We start from the raw sequence: 21,012 nt of genomic DNA on the forward strand, positions 1-21,012 counted from the left end.
ACGTAGTCACTAACTGAGAGATAATTCATATATATATATATATATATATATATATATATATATATATATCATATACTAGTAATGGGTAGGTTTCTGGGCAGGATATAAACACGATATCCGTTGGGGTCATATGCGGATAGAGATGCAGTATCAAAGGTCAAGTAGGGACTACTTTCAGTGTTTACAAACTCACATGGCGTCGCCCTTGTCATTCGGCGATCGAGTCAGAATTAACCATTGGGAATCTGGATAAACTAAAGGGATAATTGCTATCATTATCAAAAGAACAGTCTTATAAACTGAAAATCCGTGTCTAACTGTGACGTAGCTAAGGCATTTGATAATGTTTTGGCAACTTTGGAGATATAAATTTCGAAACAATTTTGCGAGGGCACTAGGCCCAGCCAAGCGGGATCAGTAGCCATATCTGTGCTTGTCGACCTCTGCGGCTTGAAACCTTTTCCACAAATTAAAATACCGGTAGTTGGATTTGGCCGAAAAATGTTTGAATTGTCACCTTGTTTCGTTTTGTCACTCTGGGTACATCTTACTGTACTTAACGTTGACAGGACAGACCGACTCTGGCTACGTGGAGAGGCGATACTGTGCAATGTCAGTGTTTACTGTAACCAACAGGCGTCTGAACGTGGCCGTGACGTCTCATTGACTAGGGTTAGAGTAGCTTCCCTTTGACGAAGGGCAGTTACTCTAGCGGACAGACCGATGGATTGCCGCGAAAGGCAAGTAAAAACATTTATTGTTTTGCGTATATGTTTCTTCGCCACTGTATAAGAAACAGATGTTAGTTGGAGCTCTATTGGCTACTGTCACAGTCCGCTTGACACATTACTTACACTGTGACGTAATAAATATTAATGCACGCATTCCAGGAAAACTTACAATGTTTCGGTAATGTTTGTGAGAGAGGGAAAGCTATTTTCAAGCACAGAATTAAAGAATGACATTATATGGTAAAGAGGTTATCACGCTTGTGTGTTTGGGGATGTTAAATATCCTGTATTAGGAATAAACACTATGTATTTAGGTCGCCAAGGCTCGCTAAATACAATGTTTATTCCTAATGAAGGATATTTACCATCCCCAAACACACTCGCGTGATAACCTCTCATTATTTTTCACTGAAATCCTTATGCCCAAGCCCCCTCTTACAGTAAACACTGACAGTGCACAATGTCGCCTCTCCACGTAGCCACCAGTAGTTCGGTACAGAACAACTCATGGTAATGGAGGAACGATTGAGTGGATACGTCGACCCAAATTACAATTGGGGACTGCCTTTTGTTCAGCTCTGTGAACCAGTCAATGGAAGTATGTTTTCGTAACTGTATCTATGTTATTAGCTTCAGGTCGATGTGATATAACCCACCGCGAGATTTTAATGTAATAACGAAAGTAGGTGACTTCCTTGTTGCAACATATATAATGACACTTAGCTATTTCGAACAGATAATGAATGCTATGTTACAACAGATTATGAATTATAATTACAAAAACAATGAACACTAAGTGCCAGTTAATAGTTTGACATAATCTACGTTTCAGAAAACGGGAAAAGGTATCTGAAATTCTACCTTTCTGCTGGCTGTTTCCAGGTGTGGGTTGCTGCACTGGTTTTACTCGGCTGGTCCCAAATCGCCGCCTTTCGGCTCCTTCCGTAAAACGAGATCAAGCACAGTTAAACCGGCAACCGTTACAGTTCTATGCATGGACGTGTACGGACGTCGCTATAAGTGAAATAGTCTTGAACGCAACCTTAAGCACCATTTCACCTCGCCGTTGCATTTGAGCTGGCAAAGGAAGATAATTCTCACCTCTGAAAACTGTAGATTTCTCATCAACATATAGATCAGACTGACACGTTGTTATACCACTGAAATCTTGTTCAAAGGGAGCCGGAAAGCCAAATTCACTCACTCAGTTTCGTGTTCAGATAACATTGGTTTGCTTAGCGTTTGGTATCGGTGTCGGTGATGAGATCCATATCCTTCCGATGTACTTAAAAACTAATCAATGCAAATTACAACGACTGAACTTGTCTCATAAAAGTGTAGAAGTTTACAACCTAACCGGGCGGTAGCCATCAGTTAAATTTAGTATTTAATAGTATTCCTTCATAGTTTAACATGTTTTATATTTGCATTTATATATATATACACCTTTGTATCTGCATCATGTATCTGGCTTCTTTATTACCTGGCTGCAAATAATATATCTACATGTGCGCAGTATGATATACTGTACCTGTCTGCACGTGCAAATGGATTAAAACAAACAAGTTCAGTTATATTATTGTTGTTTGTATATATACTCAATGCAAACAGAAGCCAGATACATGATTAAGATATAAAGAAGCCAGATACATGATGTAGATATAAAGAAGCGAGGTACATGATGTAGATACAAAGAAGCCAGATACATGATATAGATATAAAGAAGCCAGGTACACGATGTAGATATACAGAAGCCAGATACATATTGTAGATATAAAGAAGCCAGATACATGATATGTAGATATAAAGAAGCCAGGTACATGATGTAGATATAAAGAAGCCAGATACATGATGTAGATATAAAGAAGCCAGATACATGATGTAGATATAAAGAAGCCAGGTACATGATGTAGATATAAAGAAGCCAGATACATGATGTAGATATAAAGAAGCCAGATACATGATGTAGATATAAAGAAGCGAGGTACATGATGTAGATATAAAGAAACCAGGTACACGATGTAGATATAAAGAAGGCAGGTACATGATGTAGATATAAAGAAGGCAGGTACATGATGTAGATATAAAGAAGCCAGATACATGATGTAGATATAAAGAAGGCAGGTACATGATGTAGATATAAAGAAGGCAGGTACATGATGTAGATATAAAGAAGCCAGATACATGATGTAGATATAAAGAAGCCAGATACATGATGTAGATATAAAGAAGGCAGGTACATGATGTAGATATAAAGAAGCCAGATACATGATGTAGATATAAAGAAGCCAGATACATGATGTAGATATAAAGAAGCCAGATACACGATGTAGATATAAAGAAGCCAGGTACATGATGTAGATATAAAGAAGCCAGATACATGATGTAGATATAAAGAAGCCAGATACATGATGTAGATATAAAGAAGGCAGGTACATGATGTAGATATAAAGAAGCCAGATACATGATGTAGATATAAAGAAGCCAGATACATGATGTAGATATAAAGAAGCCAGATACATGATGTAGATATAAAGAAACCAGGTACATGATGTAGATATAAAGAAGCCAGATACATGATGTAGAGATAAGAAAGCCGGGTACACGATGTAGATACAAAGAAGCGAGATACATGATGTAGATATAAAGAAGCCGAGTGCACGATGTAGATATAAAGAAGGCAGGTACACTATGTAGATATAAAGAAGCCAGGTAAATGATGTAGATATAAAGAAGCCAGATACATGATGTAGATATAAAGAAGCCAGGTACATGATGTAGATATACAGAAGCCAGATACATGATGTAGATATAAAGAAGCCAGATACATGATGTAGATATAAAGAAGGCAGGTACATGATGTAGATATAAAGAAGCCAGATACATGATGTAGATATAAAGAAGCCAGATACATGATGTAGATATAAAGAAGCCAGATACATGATGTAGATATAAAGAAGCCAGATACATGATATAGAAATAAAGAAGCCAGATACATGATGTAGATATAAAGAAGCCAGATACACGATGTAGATATAAAGAAGCCAGATACACGATGTAGATATAAAGAAGCCAGATACACGATGAAGATATAAAGAAGCCATATACATGATGTAGATATAAAGAAGGCAGGTAAATATTGTAGATATAAAGAAGCCAGATACACGATGTAGATATAAAGAAACCAGATACATGATGTAGATATAAAGAAGCCAGATACATGATGTAGATATAAGGAAGCCAGATACATGATGTAGATATAAGGAAGCCAGATACATGATCTACCTATAAAGAAACCAGATACATGATGTAGATATAAAGAAGCCAGATACATGATGTAGATATAAAGAAGCCAGATACCCCCATGTATCGAAAATGTGCTTAAATTTGTAAATGGATCGAAATGCTTCTACAACTTACTAATTTCAGAAGTCACTACAAAAAATGTACACTGTACATGATGTAAATATAAAGAAACCAGATGCATGATGTATATATACAGAAGCCAGGTACATGATGTAGATATAAAGAAGCCAGATACATGATGTAGATATAAAGAAGCCAGATACATGATGTAGATATACAGAAGCCAGGTACATGATGTAGATATAAAGAAGCCAGATACATGATGTAGATATAAAGAAGGCAGGTACATGATGTAGATATAAAGAAGCCAGATACATGATGTACATCTAAAGAAGCCAGATACATGATGAAGATATAAAGAAGCCAGATACATGATGTAGATATAAAGAAGCCAGATACATGATGTAGATATAAAGAAGCCATTAGATTTTAGGAAACGATGTGTATATATCATAATAACACTGAAACCAGGAGAGTGGCATATACCCATTAACTAAAACTGATGGTTTCCAAATAAATGTGTCACAAAGAAGAGTGAGTGAGTGAGGTTTTACGCCGCTTTTAGTAATATTCCAGCAATATCACGAGGACAACAGAAAATGGGCGTCACACATTGTTGGGGTATCGAAACCGGGCCTTCGGCGTGACCAGCTAACGCTTTAACCACTCGGCTACCCCACCGCCCCGTCATAAGGAAGAGAATTTATGGATGTCAACGTTTTTATTATGAGAAACAAAACGTTTCGGAGTATTATGCTTACTCCTTCATCAGGTGAATGGTGAGAAACACAACATTTAAAACATGCATAACAGTCGTAGAGGTGTAACAGAACTTCAAACAGAATACATACCAAAAACATGACTTCAAACACATAGACACATATGTACATTGTCTTCAGAATAGTGAGAAAATGGGAACACCTCCCCCACCCAGCCACCAATAGTATAAAGATCGGTGACTTATAAATCATATTAAATATAATCATATTAACAACTTGACACTTTACATAGGAATGTTTCCAAGTCATGCATGAACACATCGAATGGGCAGTATATTTCATCTATCATTGTCAGTATTTAAAACGTTCTAGACATTTTACACAAGATACACAAGAAAATGCATTATTTAAAAGAAGCATTGATCTGACTTTGATGACATGTCCGACATGTTTCAAGTTGTTGGCAATGCGTGCCCGTCGCCCTTTGGACTTTGGGATTTGTAACTCAGTGGTGTGATTGACAGTAACTGTTGGCGACAGGTTTAGCTCACTGTTCACTGTTGTGGTGTGGGTCAGAGCATGATCACGTGCCATACGCGAATGACGCGACACACTATGTGTGTTGATTTTAAAGTTATATCTAGTGCGTTTATTCAGCCAATTAAAAGTAACGCTGTAGTCGGGTCATCTCTTTCTTTCTCTGGCTTCCGTGCCACATAAGGCAACAGATAGGTATGTAGTAGAGCCGAGATATAGCTTCTGTTCCTCGGGAACTGGACAAAGAGGGAACTGGACAACATGTTGTGTCAGTGTCTCCTAACCAAGCTATAAACTTGGGCTATGTATTAACTTTTAAACCAAACAAGCATAAAGATGGCATTGTGATGCCATTCACAAAAAGTTTTCACAAAACCTTAAGGAATTTCACCTTATGTACACTGACGAGCAAAGAAAATGACACCAAAACATAATTTATTAGAATCTGGATTCGAAAGCGAAACAACGTCCGCAAATAGTGTCAAGCCAATCTTAGAAATGCAACAGACACGGGTGCAATTAGAAATTTGCTTTGGTTGACTGAAGTCCATTTAAAATCACGTTATTCTGTAAAAGTTGAAATGTTTGTGCAGCATGATCACAGGATGTATATGGGTATATTCATCAATACATAAGGAGGTCGGAAATCAACAGTAGCATGCCATTTGTATCGGCCATTCAAAGAAAGGGCCATTGGTACGTTGCATTTGGGAGCCTTTCAGAACCCCACTAGATACGTTCACCAGCTCGTCGTCACGGCACCGACAGACAGGACAGACAGCAGGCAGATCATGCGTCACCAAACCTAAGGAAAATGGCGTATTTATTTGTGTATACACCGTTTGAGGAAGCAATTCTTGACAGTGACGTCAACACCATCCACTGCCCTAGGACATGTTGTCACCGTGGTTTTCGGGCCTATAGACCGTTCCAGTGATAACGTCGACACATCAAAATATCGAAGTCAAAGACTCAGGTGAGCGCGCACTGTGCATGGACACAGTTAAAGTGATGTGGAGCATCAAACTTCAAACTCAAGCCGCAAGTAGTCATCAGTATTATTTATGATGTTACAAAATGAGCACAAACAATTAAACAGTCCCTTTATCTACTGTACTCTTCTATGTATTGGTTAAAAATTGTCCATGAGACAGTAACAAACACATTACTGGTTTGAAGTATAGGGAAAGTGCACTACAGTTTGAAATTTGTGCAAATCCAGATAAAAATACTTTACAGAAAATTTTGGGAGCTATACTTTTGATACAAAGCCTCCTCACGTTTACACGTAAGCCAACTTCTTAAGACGTGAATATGTAAATTAATCTTACATTTCTTTGATTAATACTGAAATGTTTGTAAGTTGTGTACTGAACACAAACCATTCCTCAGTTAAGAGTTCACGTCATCATCAGCTGTCCTCACATCTATCGTGTCAACCAGCACTAGAGACGGCAGACATGGTCCCTGATCCTGGTATGTGACGTGTGTAATGTGCGTAAATCATCCCCAGCTGTAGGTCATCTAGAATGTGCTGGACGTTGTCAGTGTCAGGTGTGAACATGATGGCATCTATTCTCCGTGTGTCTGCTGTCCCTGACATCCCCCAACTCTAGGGCCCCCGACTCCCAGGCCTGATACGCATCATACAGGTCCATCTCACAGCCCGATACCAAGGTCTGGTATATCAGCATCTCAATCTCTTCAAGCTTTACACCAGAACGGAGTTGTCCGGCATACATCTGTGTAATGGTTGTCAGTTCATCCAAGAGTTGTGTATGATGGGATCTACCCATCTTAAACAGCCGAAAGAGAAGTCTTCTTCATTCTGGCAAATTACTCTACAACGGCTACCATAAACACGATAGGACCACTGGTCTAAGTTGTCACACGATACAGCATGTTGATTTTTTCTGACATTTTTCTCACATGCAACACATCGAAAGGCCAGTGTGAATAATTGTGAGTTTACAATTGTTTTTGTCTTTTTCAACACGCGAGAAACACTTGACTTGGCAATACCATGTATATATCCTAATTCGCTTAGAAATCCCCCCTTTAAATAGTATTCAAGTGCCATTCACACCTGAATATGGACAGGTAAGGCACACGAACGTTGGGTCGGCCGAAGAGATGTCCGAGCTGACCCGATCAACCAGCTGTAGGGCTGTATGCCGAAGAAAGCGATACCGGCAATCAGTTCTGTGTAGGTCAAAGTATCCAACACTTGAGTCCTATCCCTGAATATTCGCTCTCGCCTTATGTTTCTCCTGTGACTAAACCCTTTCCAAATTCATTAGAAATCTCTGCCAGTCGGTTGTATGATTCCGACCATATCATGAGCATGTGTTTATTAAAATCACTATCAAATGGTAATGATACCAGGTGAGACTAGGAAATTAGTTTCGGGAAATGTTCTGCATCGATCTTGAGATCTGAAAGATGGAATCAAAGCCACAGGCAGAGTTCCATTCCTTCTCTTCGGGCGTTGGGGTAGCCTAGTGGTAGAAGCGTTTGCTCGTCATGCCTACGACCCGGGTTCCATTCCCGACATGGGTACAATGTGTGAAGCCCATTTCTGGTGTCCCCCGACGTGATATTGCTGGAATAGTGCTAAAAGCGGCGTAAAACCATATCTACTCACTCACTCCATTCCTTCTCATTATATCCTTCAAAACACCACAGCAACGATGTATTTTTTGAAAAAGGGACATTCAGTCCACTACATCATTTTAAATTCCTATTCAGAAAAAAGTGTTCGAGATGAGAATTTTTCTGCAAAGTATGAGCAAGATTACAATAATGTTTATAATAACCGAATACCTTTAAAATATACATAAAGGTGTAATGCTGCGTTCTTCTTCTTAGTAGATTTCTAATGTCTAGGTTTTCAGTTCAGGGGACGTACTTAGAATGCCTCCGTAGAACAAATAAGTGGGATATTATCGAGAATGTTCAATTCACATTGCAAAGGTATGTTGACAATAACAACTCAGCTGCCCTTTTGCTGAATCATCGGCCCTAGACTTTTCCGAGCATACGTGTTGCCAGCGTGTCATGCATGTCCTCAGCAATGTGGTATATTTTCTCGATACGGTTACGTTTCGCTGCATTTGTGTCCCGGAAGTTCATACTCCAGACAAACAGTTATAGCATTACGTTAGGATCATGTAGTCCGAGTCAGCCCACGTACTCTACAACAACTATTACTTCTGATGTGTTTTACTTAGTGACCATGTGAACTATTACAAAGTTGTAAGGGACCCATTTGAATAGACTATGTCTGCACTTGACTGAATAAGCGATACATATTGGTTTTCAGGAAGACTTTAATTGGTACTGAGTGTTTTATACATTGATAGGGTCTATTTTTTTATCAACAACATTTTCAGAGTAACCCTATATGCATAACTTGCAGTCAATGACTACACCTTGAATTCCATCAACAAATACTCTTTCACTTTAGCTTTTGTACATAGGAAGAAGGATCCTTATTTATCACAGAATATATCATTTAGGTCGGCCAGGTCATCATCATATTCTGACGTGAGAACATCTCTGACAAATTCCCCCGACACTGTCAGCTGTATCACCTTGTTCCTGTCTACAAGCAGGATGTCGACAGTTCTGGTGGTTGTGATACCAGAAGAGCAGCAGAGTGTTCTGTCTCCGGTAGGGGCGTATCTCCACAAAACATCCCCCTCTGACGTCAGACATGTCACAGACTCAGCTTCCCAGTCAGACACGAGTATGTTGCCCTTGTTGTTGACACACATGTTCCAGGGGTAGGCAAACAGTGTCTCATCGTTGTGTTCAGTGACTGACCTCAGCACGTGTCCCGCCATATCCAGGATATCAACAATGCCGTAACCATCATAATCTAGACCACCTGCTGCTAGAGATGATGGACTCAGTACAGCAAGACTGTAGTACCCCTTGCTTGTTGTGATGGTTGAGAGCAGCACCAGGTCAGGGGTCACTTCTACTGTCACAATCTGTCTGGAGTCAGGGACAGCAACCATCACCTGGTTCTCCTTCAACTGTGTTACACCATAGGGAGAGTTATCCAGGGGAAGTCTACTGTGACCTGACTGGCTGTCTCTTGTATAAAAAGATTTCATACACATGTTCCTACAGTCATTGACCAGAACTGTATGTATACCGTCTACAAACAGGACTGTGATGTTCTGTCGATCAGGCCCCAACTTATCATCATCTGCCATCCTCCCATCTATCGTGTCAATCAGCACTGGAGACGACAGACATGTGCCCTGATCCTGGTATGTGACGTCAATCTTCCCCAGCTGTAGGTCAGCAGCCACACGAATGAATTAACATCATTTGCTGCCAAATCAAAGTTCTGAAAGACGTTCCTATTTGTTCGAACATGGGTAAAATGGTGTTCGTAAAGGACAATAAAACTGATGACGGTTCCTGAAATTTGTAATATTGTGGGACATTGAGGGAAACTGATATCAGCAAAAGTTGCTGGACAATTTTGTTTCTTTCAACTACATAAGTTATAGTCTTGTTCCAAATCAATGGTATCATTTGGCCTTCATTATTTCTTGTGCCATGGCTGTGTCGACGTCTTCGGGATGCCGGAAACATACTCAATAAATTGAAGTTGGCAGTTTGTTGGTAAGAACGACTGCCAACGTCTTTTAATTTCTCATATATATCCATATGGCATTGATATAGACAGCAGTCCAGTCTACTCATGTTCTCTGACATCCTACAAGGTTGACTGCGTTTAGACTATTATATGGGTGGTATATGTTGTCTAATATCCCTACATTCATACAAAGGATGAAATTATTTTCAGAATTGAAATGTTGGTGGACACAATTGGAAACACTTCTGTTGATACCCGATCTATGTTGGATACCTCGTGTCGATAATTTTTCTATATCGGTTTACTTAAAAACTGGTCTTCGTACATTAAGGTCAATGCCTGAATTCACGAACGTTACAGTAAGGTTGCAATACGGCCATTACTGTCCTACCATATGGGTCTTTAGTGAAGCAGATTTCCATTGGTCAGTTTGTTGTGTCACTGTCTCATGACCATGCTGTCATTTTGAGAAGCTGTATACATGCATTGAACTTATATCATTATTGGTTGGTAGTGTCGTTCAATATATACAATAATGTTCACAGGCACTAACAACTGTCACCTTATAGACACTGATGAGAAAAAGAAACCCTTATCAAAATAGAATTTATTAGCAGCTGGATTCAAACAAGAAATAATGTTCCAAATGATGTCAAACCAATCGTAGAAATGCAACATACACAGGTGCAACTGAAAATCTTGCTTGCGTTCACTGAATTCGGTGTAAAATTACTTTTACCATGTAGTGCTCGTGCAACATGATCACAATAAGCATATGGGTATAAAAACAAGCCACATTATTCGTTAATGCGCAAGGTGTTCAGGAATCACCAGTAACATACAATGATTATCGACAGGATAGAGAGAAATGGTAAATAACGTAAAGTCTGTGCTGACATATCGGCAATTGAACACACGTCTAGGACCACATTGCTGGTCAGGTTAGAACACGACCTAACCCAAGTCAAAAATAACATAAAAAATGAACAATTCTCACTACCAATGAGAATGGACTGTCAGTACAATTTAACTGGAATATGTCAATATGTCATGGCCAACAAACACACTCACGCACATTTGAACAAAGTCCAATTTTGTGCCTTAAAAAAGGTAAGCTCTTAACAATTAGGCTTTCATGAATATTTTAATGCAACACAATGTGTTTACAGTTAATACTGAACAAATAATAAGTTAAAATCCAGAAGTGAACTCTACTAACATCTCCACAGGAAACGCGAATGCCATTATACATTTTTGTTAATATATGAAGACTTATTCATATTCAAGAGATATTACATTGGCTCGACGCAAAAACGAACATACTGTTATGTTGCGTGAACCGACGCTCATGAACGCATGAAATGTGACGTCATAGATCCATGACTCGAGATGTACCATTTGTCTCGTTTAGGGTTAGCGGTAATCACATGCAGCATATAGTGATTAGAATAAAGACACGCGGTAGAAACACTCGACTGATTGTTAGTTTTGTCATTGAGTGGTACACATTGGAAATATCTCTTCTATACGTACATACTTCTCTATATGTTCGCGTTTCTTTTGGCGGTGAGTATATACAAGACAACAAAATAGAGGAACAACATTAACACTTGCATTATGTGTTTCACAATAAATATTAAATATAAATTGTCAATGCAAGAGAATAACCAGTCTAGATTATCCGCCGAAACAGATTCATTTGGCGTACAGGACAAAACAGCTGTAGCGAGTTGTGCTACGGAAATTAACATTTACTTCATTTCCTCTTGAGTCCGACTTGCTATCAGGAAGCGACTCCTCCCTTGTTTGACCTACGTTGGTTGAACCGACGCAACGGAGATACATCAGGAAAGGCATGTCAAATAATATTGAAAAATACCCAATAAAATTGCCTTGGCTAGACGCCAGGTCAAAAGGAACTTACGAATACTGAAGTGAAATTATAATGATGTTTCACCAAGGCACTGCTGGACTGAAATTATCCGACTGTTCCATGTGTCTTCATTTGAAAATGATACATACCCTTCATGACATGAATCTACACGAACCGTGCCCAGTATTTCGCTGTGATGCAGGTCCGTTGAAATATATATTTCCCAATTTGTAGAATTTAGATATTAACTTTTTACAATGATGAAAAAGCACTTCCTGGTTCCACATAACATATGTTTCTGTTAGTCTCGGAGCAAGTAACACATATCAGGAAGCGGTTGTGCATTTCAGGAAAGTTAACGACATAAGTTTACGTACAATAGCTTCAGGAATTTTCTTCCGTCTCTCCCTCATTAGTGTAAAAGAATATCTTACGGAAATGGCAGAAATCAATGCGTCCTTATAAAAGTACTTGTCATTTTTCATAAACAGAGCAAGAGATAGAAACACAATTTGAACAAATTCACACTTTATGTATTCCCCATTCAACCAACTGTAAGTTTGAAAGTCAAAAAGTATATTCGTCACTACTTTAAATATGCTTCCAATCTGGATTGTTAGTATCTCAGGTCGCTATACAAGATTTGCGATCTTGTCCAAGAGATTGCTCTTGGTGATACATACATCTATATTGATATTAATATCATTCATTTTAATGTTCATCTATATCGGGAGCGGTTTGTCAGTGGGAAACAATAAAAGCTAAAAAATAGATATTCTACCTTTGGTTCACACTACAACATGATTGTCTGTTCTATAGCATAAGTGAAAAATAGGTTCACAAAATGAAACCTTGATCTTAAAAGTTTGAACTGTAAATATTGTTTCAGGAAATATTATAGTATAATACCAGAAATATTTTTCAAAAGGGCCAGTGCGAAGGACAACGGTTTCTGTGTCAACGATGAGAACTATAGGCCGACTTAGTCTGGTGCTTGGTAGATTTCTAGTTAAGGTGTCCCAGGTGACCCCAAGTATCTCTACAACTATTACTATTGATGGGTTTCACGGTGTGATCACGTGGATTACTATGTCGCTGCTGGAAGTGACACACTTGAATGTCGTATGTCTGTCATTGCATGAATAAGCAATACCCATAGGTTTTAGTGACTTTATTTGATACACAGTATTCTAAAAAACTGATTAGATCTACTTTCTCCACAACCACTTCCAGAGTTACCCCATGTATATCATGTCACGTGCAATCATTTAAAACACAGATCTGGACAGAACCCTGATTTTCAATAAAGCTTGTTTGTTTTTTCTTTCACACTAACATATACGCTTCCACTTCTGTGTTTGTACACAGAAAGAAGAATCCGTATTTATCACAGAATATATCCCACATGTCGTTATCATCATATTCTGACGTGAGAACATCTCTTACAAATTCCCCCGACTCTGTCAGCTGTATCACCTTGTTGCGGTCTACAAGCAGGATGTCGCCAGTTTTGGTGGTTTTGATACCAGAAGACCTGCGGAGTGCTCTGTCACCGATAGGGGCGTATCTCCACACAACACCCCCCTCTGACGTCAGACATGTCACAGACTTCTTTCCAAAGTCAGACACGAGTATGTTGCCCTTGTTGTTGATAAACATGTATAAGGGGCAGGCAAACAGTGTCTCGTTGTTGTGTGTAGTGACTGACCTCAGCACGTGTCCCGCCATGTCCAGGATATCAACAATGCCGTAACTATCACAATCTTGACCACCTGCTGCTAGAGATGATGGACTCAGTACAGCAAGACTGTAATATTCCTTGCTTGTTGTGATGGTAGAGAGCAGCACCAGGCCAGGGGTCACTTCTACTGTTATAATATGACTGGAGTAAGGGACAGCAACCATCACCTGGTTCTCCTTCAACTGTGTTACACCATGGGGATGGTCATCCAGGGGAAGTCTACTTTGACATAGTTGATTGTTTCTTGTGTACAAAGATTTCACACACTTGTTAACCCAGTCAGTGACTACAACTGTCTGTATACCATCTACAACCAGGACTGTGACGCCACGTAGATCAGGCTCCACTTTATCACCCGCCATCTTCCCATTCATCACGCCAACTAGCACTGGAGACGGCAGACATGTGCCCTCATCCTGGTATGTGACGTCAATCTTCCCCAGCTGTAGGTCATCTAGGATGTGCTGGACGTTGTCAGTGTCAGGTGTAAACCTGACGTCATCTATTCTCCGTGTGTCTGCTGTGTCTGTGTCCCTGACATCCCCCAACCCTACAGCCCCCGACTCCCAGGCCTGATACGCGTCATACAGGTCCATCTCACAGTCCGACACCAAGGCCTGGTCAATGAACTCACAATGTTGTCTGTGCATCTGAATCTCAATCTCGTCAAGCTTCACACCAGTGCGGAGTTGGCCGGCGTACGTCTGTGTTATGTGATTCAGTTCATCCATGAGTTGTGTTTCTTTCTGTTTAATCTTGTTTATAGCTGTTTGACAGATTGATTTAATATTGTTTACAGTTGTCTCTGTGATTCTTGAACTATTTTGCAGTTTCTCGTTTTTCATCTCTACCTTCTTCGACCTCACCTTCAGTCTCTTCCCCATGCCAAATCTCTTCTCCAGCAGTACTGTCTTCATCTCTGGCTTCATAGACTCAATGGTGACGACAGTTTTACAAGCTCTGTGGTAGATGATACAACATGTCTGACAAGCAGCCTTCTGACAGTCTTTACAGTGGAACTCGACATTGTTACCCTTGTGCTCTGTACACTTGACCCTCCGTCTGCCCTTTGACCTAGATGACAGGTCACACAGGACATGGTTCTGTAAAATAGGGCTCACCCGGTGTGTCTTCACACATCTGTCACAGAGGGCCACTTCACACTCAGGACACCACAGGGCACCTGGAGTTGTCTCCCCTATTTGCTGACAGATCGTGCAGTATGTGTTTGACGTCTCTGTGAAGAGAAGTACAAACGTATTGTTTCTAAAAAAAAACAATATGGGAATGCTAAGCATGTAAACAGTCTTTATTTTAAGTTCAATAACCTATCCAACTTGATGAACTATTTCAAGTTTCAATTTCTCATGAATAAATACTATATCATAAACACAGGTGATTAAATCAACTTAAATATTACAACTGGTTGTACTTTCTCTTGTTCACTTGGCTAACCTTCCACCAAATAATTCATCAAACTGGATTGACATTACTTCTGATTAATACGTTTTAAGATCTTTTTGTCATAAATTTATCTTTCGATGAACATGATTAACTGATCCATATGAATGTTACTTCTGGTTGAACTTAACCTGGTACATCACCCTCAGCCCCGAGGGTGTCAATCAGCCCCTGTATAATGATGCTGGGTTTGATCTGCCCCGCCCACTCCTCCACTGGCCGGCTGGGGTTAGGGACCTTGGTATCTTGTCGACAGAAGGCACAGGGGATCGTCTTTGACAGTACAGCATCTGGTCTGGTCAGGATGTACTTGGTGACACATTTCCTGCAGAATGTGTGATCACACCTCAGTGTACACGGGTCTGTGTACAGTTCCTGGCAGATCACACAGGTGAGGAATTCCATCACTTTCTCATTCTGGGATGTCGCCATCTGAAAAACCAGAATTGAAGGTCACATAAATCATTTTTCAATTTTTCAAAATATATTTTTTCTGGTGAAGTTCGTCTGTCTCTGTTATGGGACAATTTGTATTTTGGTTGGCACATCTTGAAAATGTCACTTCGGACTTACCTTCCACACCAAGCTGACAACTGAAATACATGTACTGTTCGAAGTGGCACATATCCAAATTCCTTCACGTGTTGAGTGCGTCATTAAATATGTTGAGACATCTGTTATTGACAGTCGAATGTGTAGTTTGTCTCAATGTTGTTCACCATCAACATCACATGTCAACTACATCATAGTGATCTGTAGTATGTCAAGATTCGACCACTCAAACCATCAGCAGCTACTGTCGTAAGAGGGTTTATTCTTCATATAAAATCAACTGCATTATTTCATAAAAGTTGAAAACATCCGTTTACTGTTTGGCACATCACATATAATTCCTTGTTCCAAAAGTGACAGTGAGTATGTCGAGTGTTCACCAGGCAACCCCACAGCTGCTGGTATGACAAACGTTGAGTCCAGAGGTCAGGGTACGATCACACATTGTAAGAAACTGTTCAAATTGAGTCGCAGTGATGACAAGCGTTGGTTACTTGAGATATATATTCAGCCTCAAGTGGGATAGTCTCTCAGTAAATCAGACTTTAATATTCTTTTCAAATCAACTTGAAGATATAAATATGTGTTCCTAAATTGTCTATATTGGCCGTTCCATAGTGCTATAGAAATACATATATATTGATATAACGCAAAACAAGGCTTTTCCGAAACGTGGGTCTAGATCTCTATATATGTTTATCCTTGTATTTGAACTAAACCTTTCCCTCATTATAGTTAAACTCATTATCGTAATGACTTACTGACTCTGCTAAAAGAACAAGCTTGTTGTTTCCGCACAATACAGGATTTACCTGCAGAGATGAACTAAAACTGAATATATTAATTATAGTGATATTGTGAGGTCAGGCTTAATCGCGGGTGTGACATTATCGATCTTATTTGAAATACGCACGTGTTTCCTATTAAAGTTTTAAAAACTACCAACGGTCAGTATAAATAAATAAATTTTGTTAACACCAAGCTTTCCCTTACAGTAAATAGACACACCGCCCCACCCTTTTCACAATACAGGGAGGTAACTGAACGTTAGTATTCGAGACTAAGTCAGATATCTATCTTTAGTGTGTCAGTTTTACCAGAGACCATATAATCTATTATATGGTTTCTGAAATAACCAAATCCCGCCAAGATACACAACTGTGCACGGAGGTAACTACAAAAGAAATGTTTGGGCCGAGACATGAAACTGCCCTCCCTCTTACTGTGTTGCGAAACGACTATATGTCGTAAACGTTTCTTTACTTATAAGCAGCAGAATCTCTGTACTTGCACCCAACCAGCATAATTCAAAGTTAACATTGTTATTATTACTTTCACCCAAATCACTATCGTGTCACTGGATTTTCTGGTTCACCGATCACTTGATTATCAGAATTGTTTACAGGCCACCGCCGCATGGCAGTAGAACCTCTGTGCGGAGTCAGGCAATATATACTTACTTTTTAATGCAAGTCGGCGGATAATCTAGACAGGTTATTCGACTTGGACTGTACAGCATCTGGTCTGGTTGGATGTACAGAAAGTTGTGTGGCAGGTCAGTTTGCACGGGTATGTGTACGTCTCGATGCAGATGGAGCACGGCAGGAAACTATCTTTCACTCTAGCCGGGCGGTAGCCATTTGCAAGAATGACGTCATGTATGTTTTGACAACAGCAGCTACTATACAAAGATATTTGTTACACCCTAGTTGGGCGACCAGCTTCTGTCAATGAGGCATACTGTGTCACGGTTCAATACACACAAGATCACTTGTAAATGGAAACTGCGTCGCCTTGTAAACACAATATAGCCGTAAGCATGGTTGTCCACTCACTTTTGTGAATTTCCATTATAAAGGTGGTGTTGGTTCAATCATTGCAATGCATGGACCTATAGTCGTACCAAATTGAATTTTAATAGATCCAAGAACGTCTTAGCCATAGAATCAGTTGTTCCCACAACACAATTACAACTGTTCTATGACCAATCAAACCACGTATCCCTCCTCACCGACGTCCTGTAACAGAGAATGAGTACAAACACAGCAGGACTACATCGACTTGTGATAAAAGGTGTCATAAATACGTCATTTAATAGCACAACTTCGATTGCATAGAATACTGGCCTCGATAGTTTAACAAAATATGAAGGAGCTTTATATATTTCATTTGAGTCATAGTTCTGCTCAGTCGATCTTCACGCCTGAAGTCACTCAGTATGTCTAAAGGAAATGACATGTGGTCATGTATAGACCTATTAGTGTTTATGTGGAGTTAAGACAATATGTTGAAGTATATAGGATACATTCAGTTAACAAATGCAAACCAAACTTGATAAGAATTTCAAAATAGACCTAGCCAATTTTTTTTATATAGAACGCCTACACATGTCTCCTCACTGCCTTAGATGCACACACGTCAACAGAACGCCTACACATGTCTCCCTACTGCCTTAGATGCACACACCTCAACAGAACGCCTATACATGTCTCCTCACTGCCTTAGATGCACACACCTCAACAGAACGCCTACACGTCTCCTCACTGCCTTAGATGCACATACCTCAACAGAACGCCTACACATGTCTCCTCATTGCCTTAGATGCACATACCTCAACAGAACGCCTACACATGTCTCCTCACTGCCTTAGATGCACACACCTCAACAGAACGCCTACACATGTCTCCTCACTGCCGTAGATGCACACACCTCAACAGAACGCCTACACACGTCTCCTCACTGCCTTAGATGCACACACCTCAACAGAACGCCTACACATGTCTCCTCACTGCTGTAGATGCACACACCTCAACAGAACGCTTTCACACGTCTCCTCACTGCCTTAGATGCACACACGTCAACAGAACGCCTACACACGTCTCCTCACTGCCTTAGATGCACACACGTAAACAGAACGCCTACACATGTCTCCTCACTGCCTTAGATGCACACACGTCAACAGAACGCCTACACACGTCTCCTCACTGCCTCAGATGCACACACGTCAACAGAACGCCTACACATGTCTCCTCACTTCCTTAGATGCACACACGTCAACAGAACGCCTACACATGTCTCCTCACTGCCTTAGATGCACACACGTCAACAGAACGCCTACACATGTCTCCTCACTTCCTTAGATGCACACACGTCAACAGAACGCCTACACATGTCTCCTCACTGCCTTAGATGCACACACCTCAACAGAACGCCTTCAAATGTCTCCTCACTGCCTTAGATGCACACACCTCAACAGAACGCCTACACATGTTTCCCCACTGCCTTAGATGCACACCCGTCAACAGAACGCATTCACGTCTCCTAACTGCCTTAGATGCACACAGGTCAACAGAACGCCTACACACGTCTCCTCACTGCCTTAGATGCACACACCTCAACAGAACGCCTACAGGTCTCCTCACTGCCTTAGATACACACACGTCAACAGAACGCCTAGACATGTCTCCTTACTGCCTTAGATGCACACACGTCAACAGAACGCCAACACATGTCTCCTCACTGCCTTAGATGCACACACCTCAACAGAACGCCTACACACGTCTCCTCACTGCCGTAGATGCACACACGTCGACAGAACGCCTACACATGTCTCCACATTGCCGTAGATGCACACACCTCAACAGAACGCCTACACATGTCTCCTCACAGCCTTAGATGCACACACGTCAACAGAACGCCAACACGTCTCCTAACTGCCTTAGATGCACACACGTCAACAGAACTCCTACACACGTCTCCTCACTGCCTTAGATGCACACACCTCAACAGAACGCCTACACATGTCTCCTCACTGCCGTAGATGCACACACGTCAACAGAACGCCTACACACGTCTCCTCACTGCCTTAGATGCACACACCTCAACAGAACGCCTACACATGTCTCCTCACTTCCTTAAATGCACACACGTCAACAGAACGCCTACACGTCTCTTCACTGCCGTAGATGCACACACCTCAACAGAACGCCTACACATGTCTCCTCACTGCCTTAGATGCACACACCTCAACAGAACGCCTACACATGTCTCCTCACTGCCTTAGATGCACACACGTCAACAGAACGTCTACACATGTCTCCTCACTTCCTTAGATGCACACACGTCAACAGAACGCCTACACATGTCTCTTCACTGTCGTAGATGCACACACCTCAACAGAACGCCTACACATGTCTCCCCACTGCCTTAGATGCACACCCGTCAACAGAACGCCTTCACGTCTCCTAACTGCCTTAGATGCACACACGTCAACAGAACGCCTTCACACGTCTCCTCACTGCCTTAGATGCACACACCTCAACAGAACGCCTACACGTCTCCTCACTGCCTTAGATGCACACACGTCGACAGAACGCCTACACATGTCTCCACATTGCCGTAGATGCACACACCTCAACAGAACGCCTACACGTCTCCTCACTGCCTTAGAAACACACACGTCAACAGAATGCCTTCACATGTCTCCACATTGCCGTAGATGCACACACCTCAACAGAACGCCTACACATGTCTCCTCACTGCCTTAGATGCACACACCTCAACAGAACGCCTAGACATGTCTCCTTACTGCCTTAGATGCACACACGTCAACAGAACGCCAACACGTCTCCTCACTGCCTTAGATGCACACACGTCGACAGAACGCCTACACATGTCTCCTCACTGCCTAAGATGCACACACCTCAACAGAACGCCTACACATGTCTCCTCACTGCCTTAGATGCACGCCCTTATGTGCTTCATTGTATACACGCCTTGAACTGCCTCCGTGGTCTAGTGGATAGAGCATCTGCTTGGAGAGCGAAAGGTCGGGAGTTCGAACCCCTTCCGTCTCATACAAAAAGGACTGGCTGCCTCGGGGTTAATTTAATATGTCTTTATGGGGTGGTATCCATGTTAAACGACGTGACATTAAGAGGATAAATCAAGGACTGGCTGGCTCGGAGTGATTATAATATGGTGGTGTCCATGTTAAACTGAGGCATGGTATCTCAGTGGGCTAGCACTATAAAACCGACGTAAAACCCGATTTCACCTCACCGCCCCATACACACAATGGAACAAGATCACTTATGAGTTATCTCAATAATAATTCCAATGATAATGTTCATCTTTGGATTGCTAGATTATATTGATAAAATCTTCCCGAATACCCTTCTGCACTCACACCTGACACTATATGACTTTCAGTGGAGAAGGACAATATTTTTGAAGCAGTACTCAGTGCTGTCACTAAACCAATGTCATGCTTGTGTGTATCACCATTCACGTCACTGTTGTGCGATTACTGTTCGGTGTGGCAAAGGTTAAAAGGTTTACAAAATCTACCATTCTGTTACATGGTGTGTATGACGGCGCCTGTAACCATTCATTCCGTTGTTCCGGAAATACACGAA

At 41.0% G+C, this 21,012-nt stretch overlaps 1 protein-coding gene across 2 annotated transcripts in view; it reads right to left on the reverse strand.

Annotated features, from left to right (window-relative positions):
* Positions 1 to 10,560: 10,560 nt before the first annotated feature.
* Positions 10,561 to 21,012, reverse strand: part of LOC124132530 — a 50,732-nt gene continuing 40,280 nt past the window's right edge. Inside the window, exons 1-3 of one of the 2 annotated variants that reach the window (XM_046496472.2) lie at positions 17,056 to 17,764; positions 15,175 to 15,475; positions 10,561 to 14,819 (exon numbers count right to left, since the gene is read on the reverse strand). In XM_046496472.2, coding sequence (XP_046352428.1) covers positions 13,168 to 14,819; positions 15,175 to 15,475 — 1,953 coding nt within the window. In that variant the 5' untranslated portion in view covers positions 17,056 to 17,764 and the 3' untranslated portion in view covers positions 10,561 to 13,167. Of the gene's footprint in view, positions 14,820 to 15,174; positions 15,476 to 17,055; positions 17,765 to 21,012 lie in introns of those variants that run through there. The other variant, XM_046496473.2, reaches the window with a different exon arrangement.

The sequence above is a fragment of the Haliotis rufescens genome, unplaced genomic scaffold (genome assembly GCF_023055435.1).
Source record: "Haliotis rufescens isolate VD_foot unplaced genomic scaffold, xgHalRufe1.0.p SCAF_11, whole genome shotgun sequence".
Lineage (NCBI taxonomy): Eukaryota > Metazoa > Mollusca > Gastropoda > Lepetellida > Haliotidae > Haliotis > Haliotis rufescens.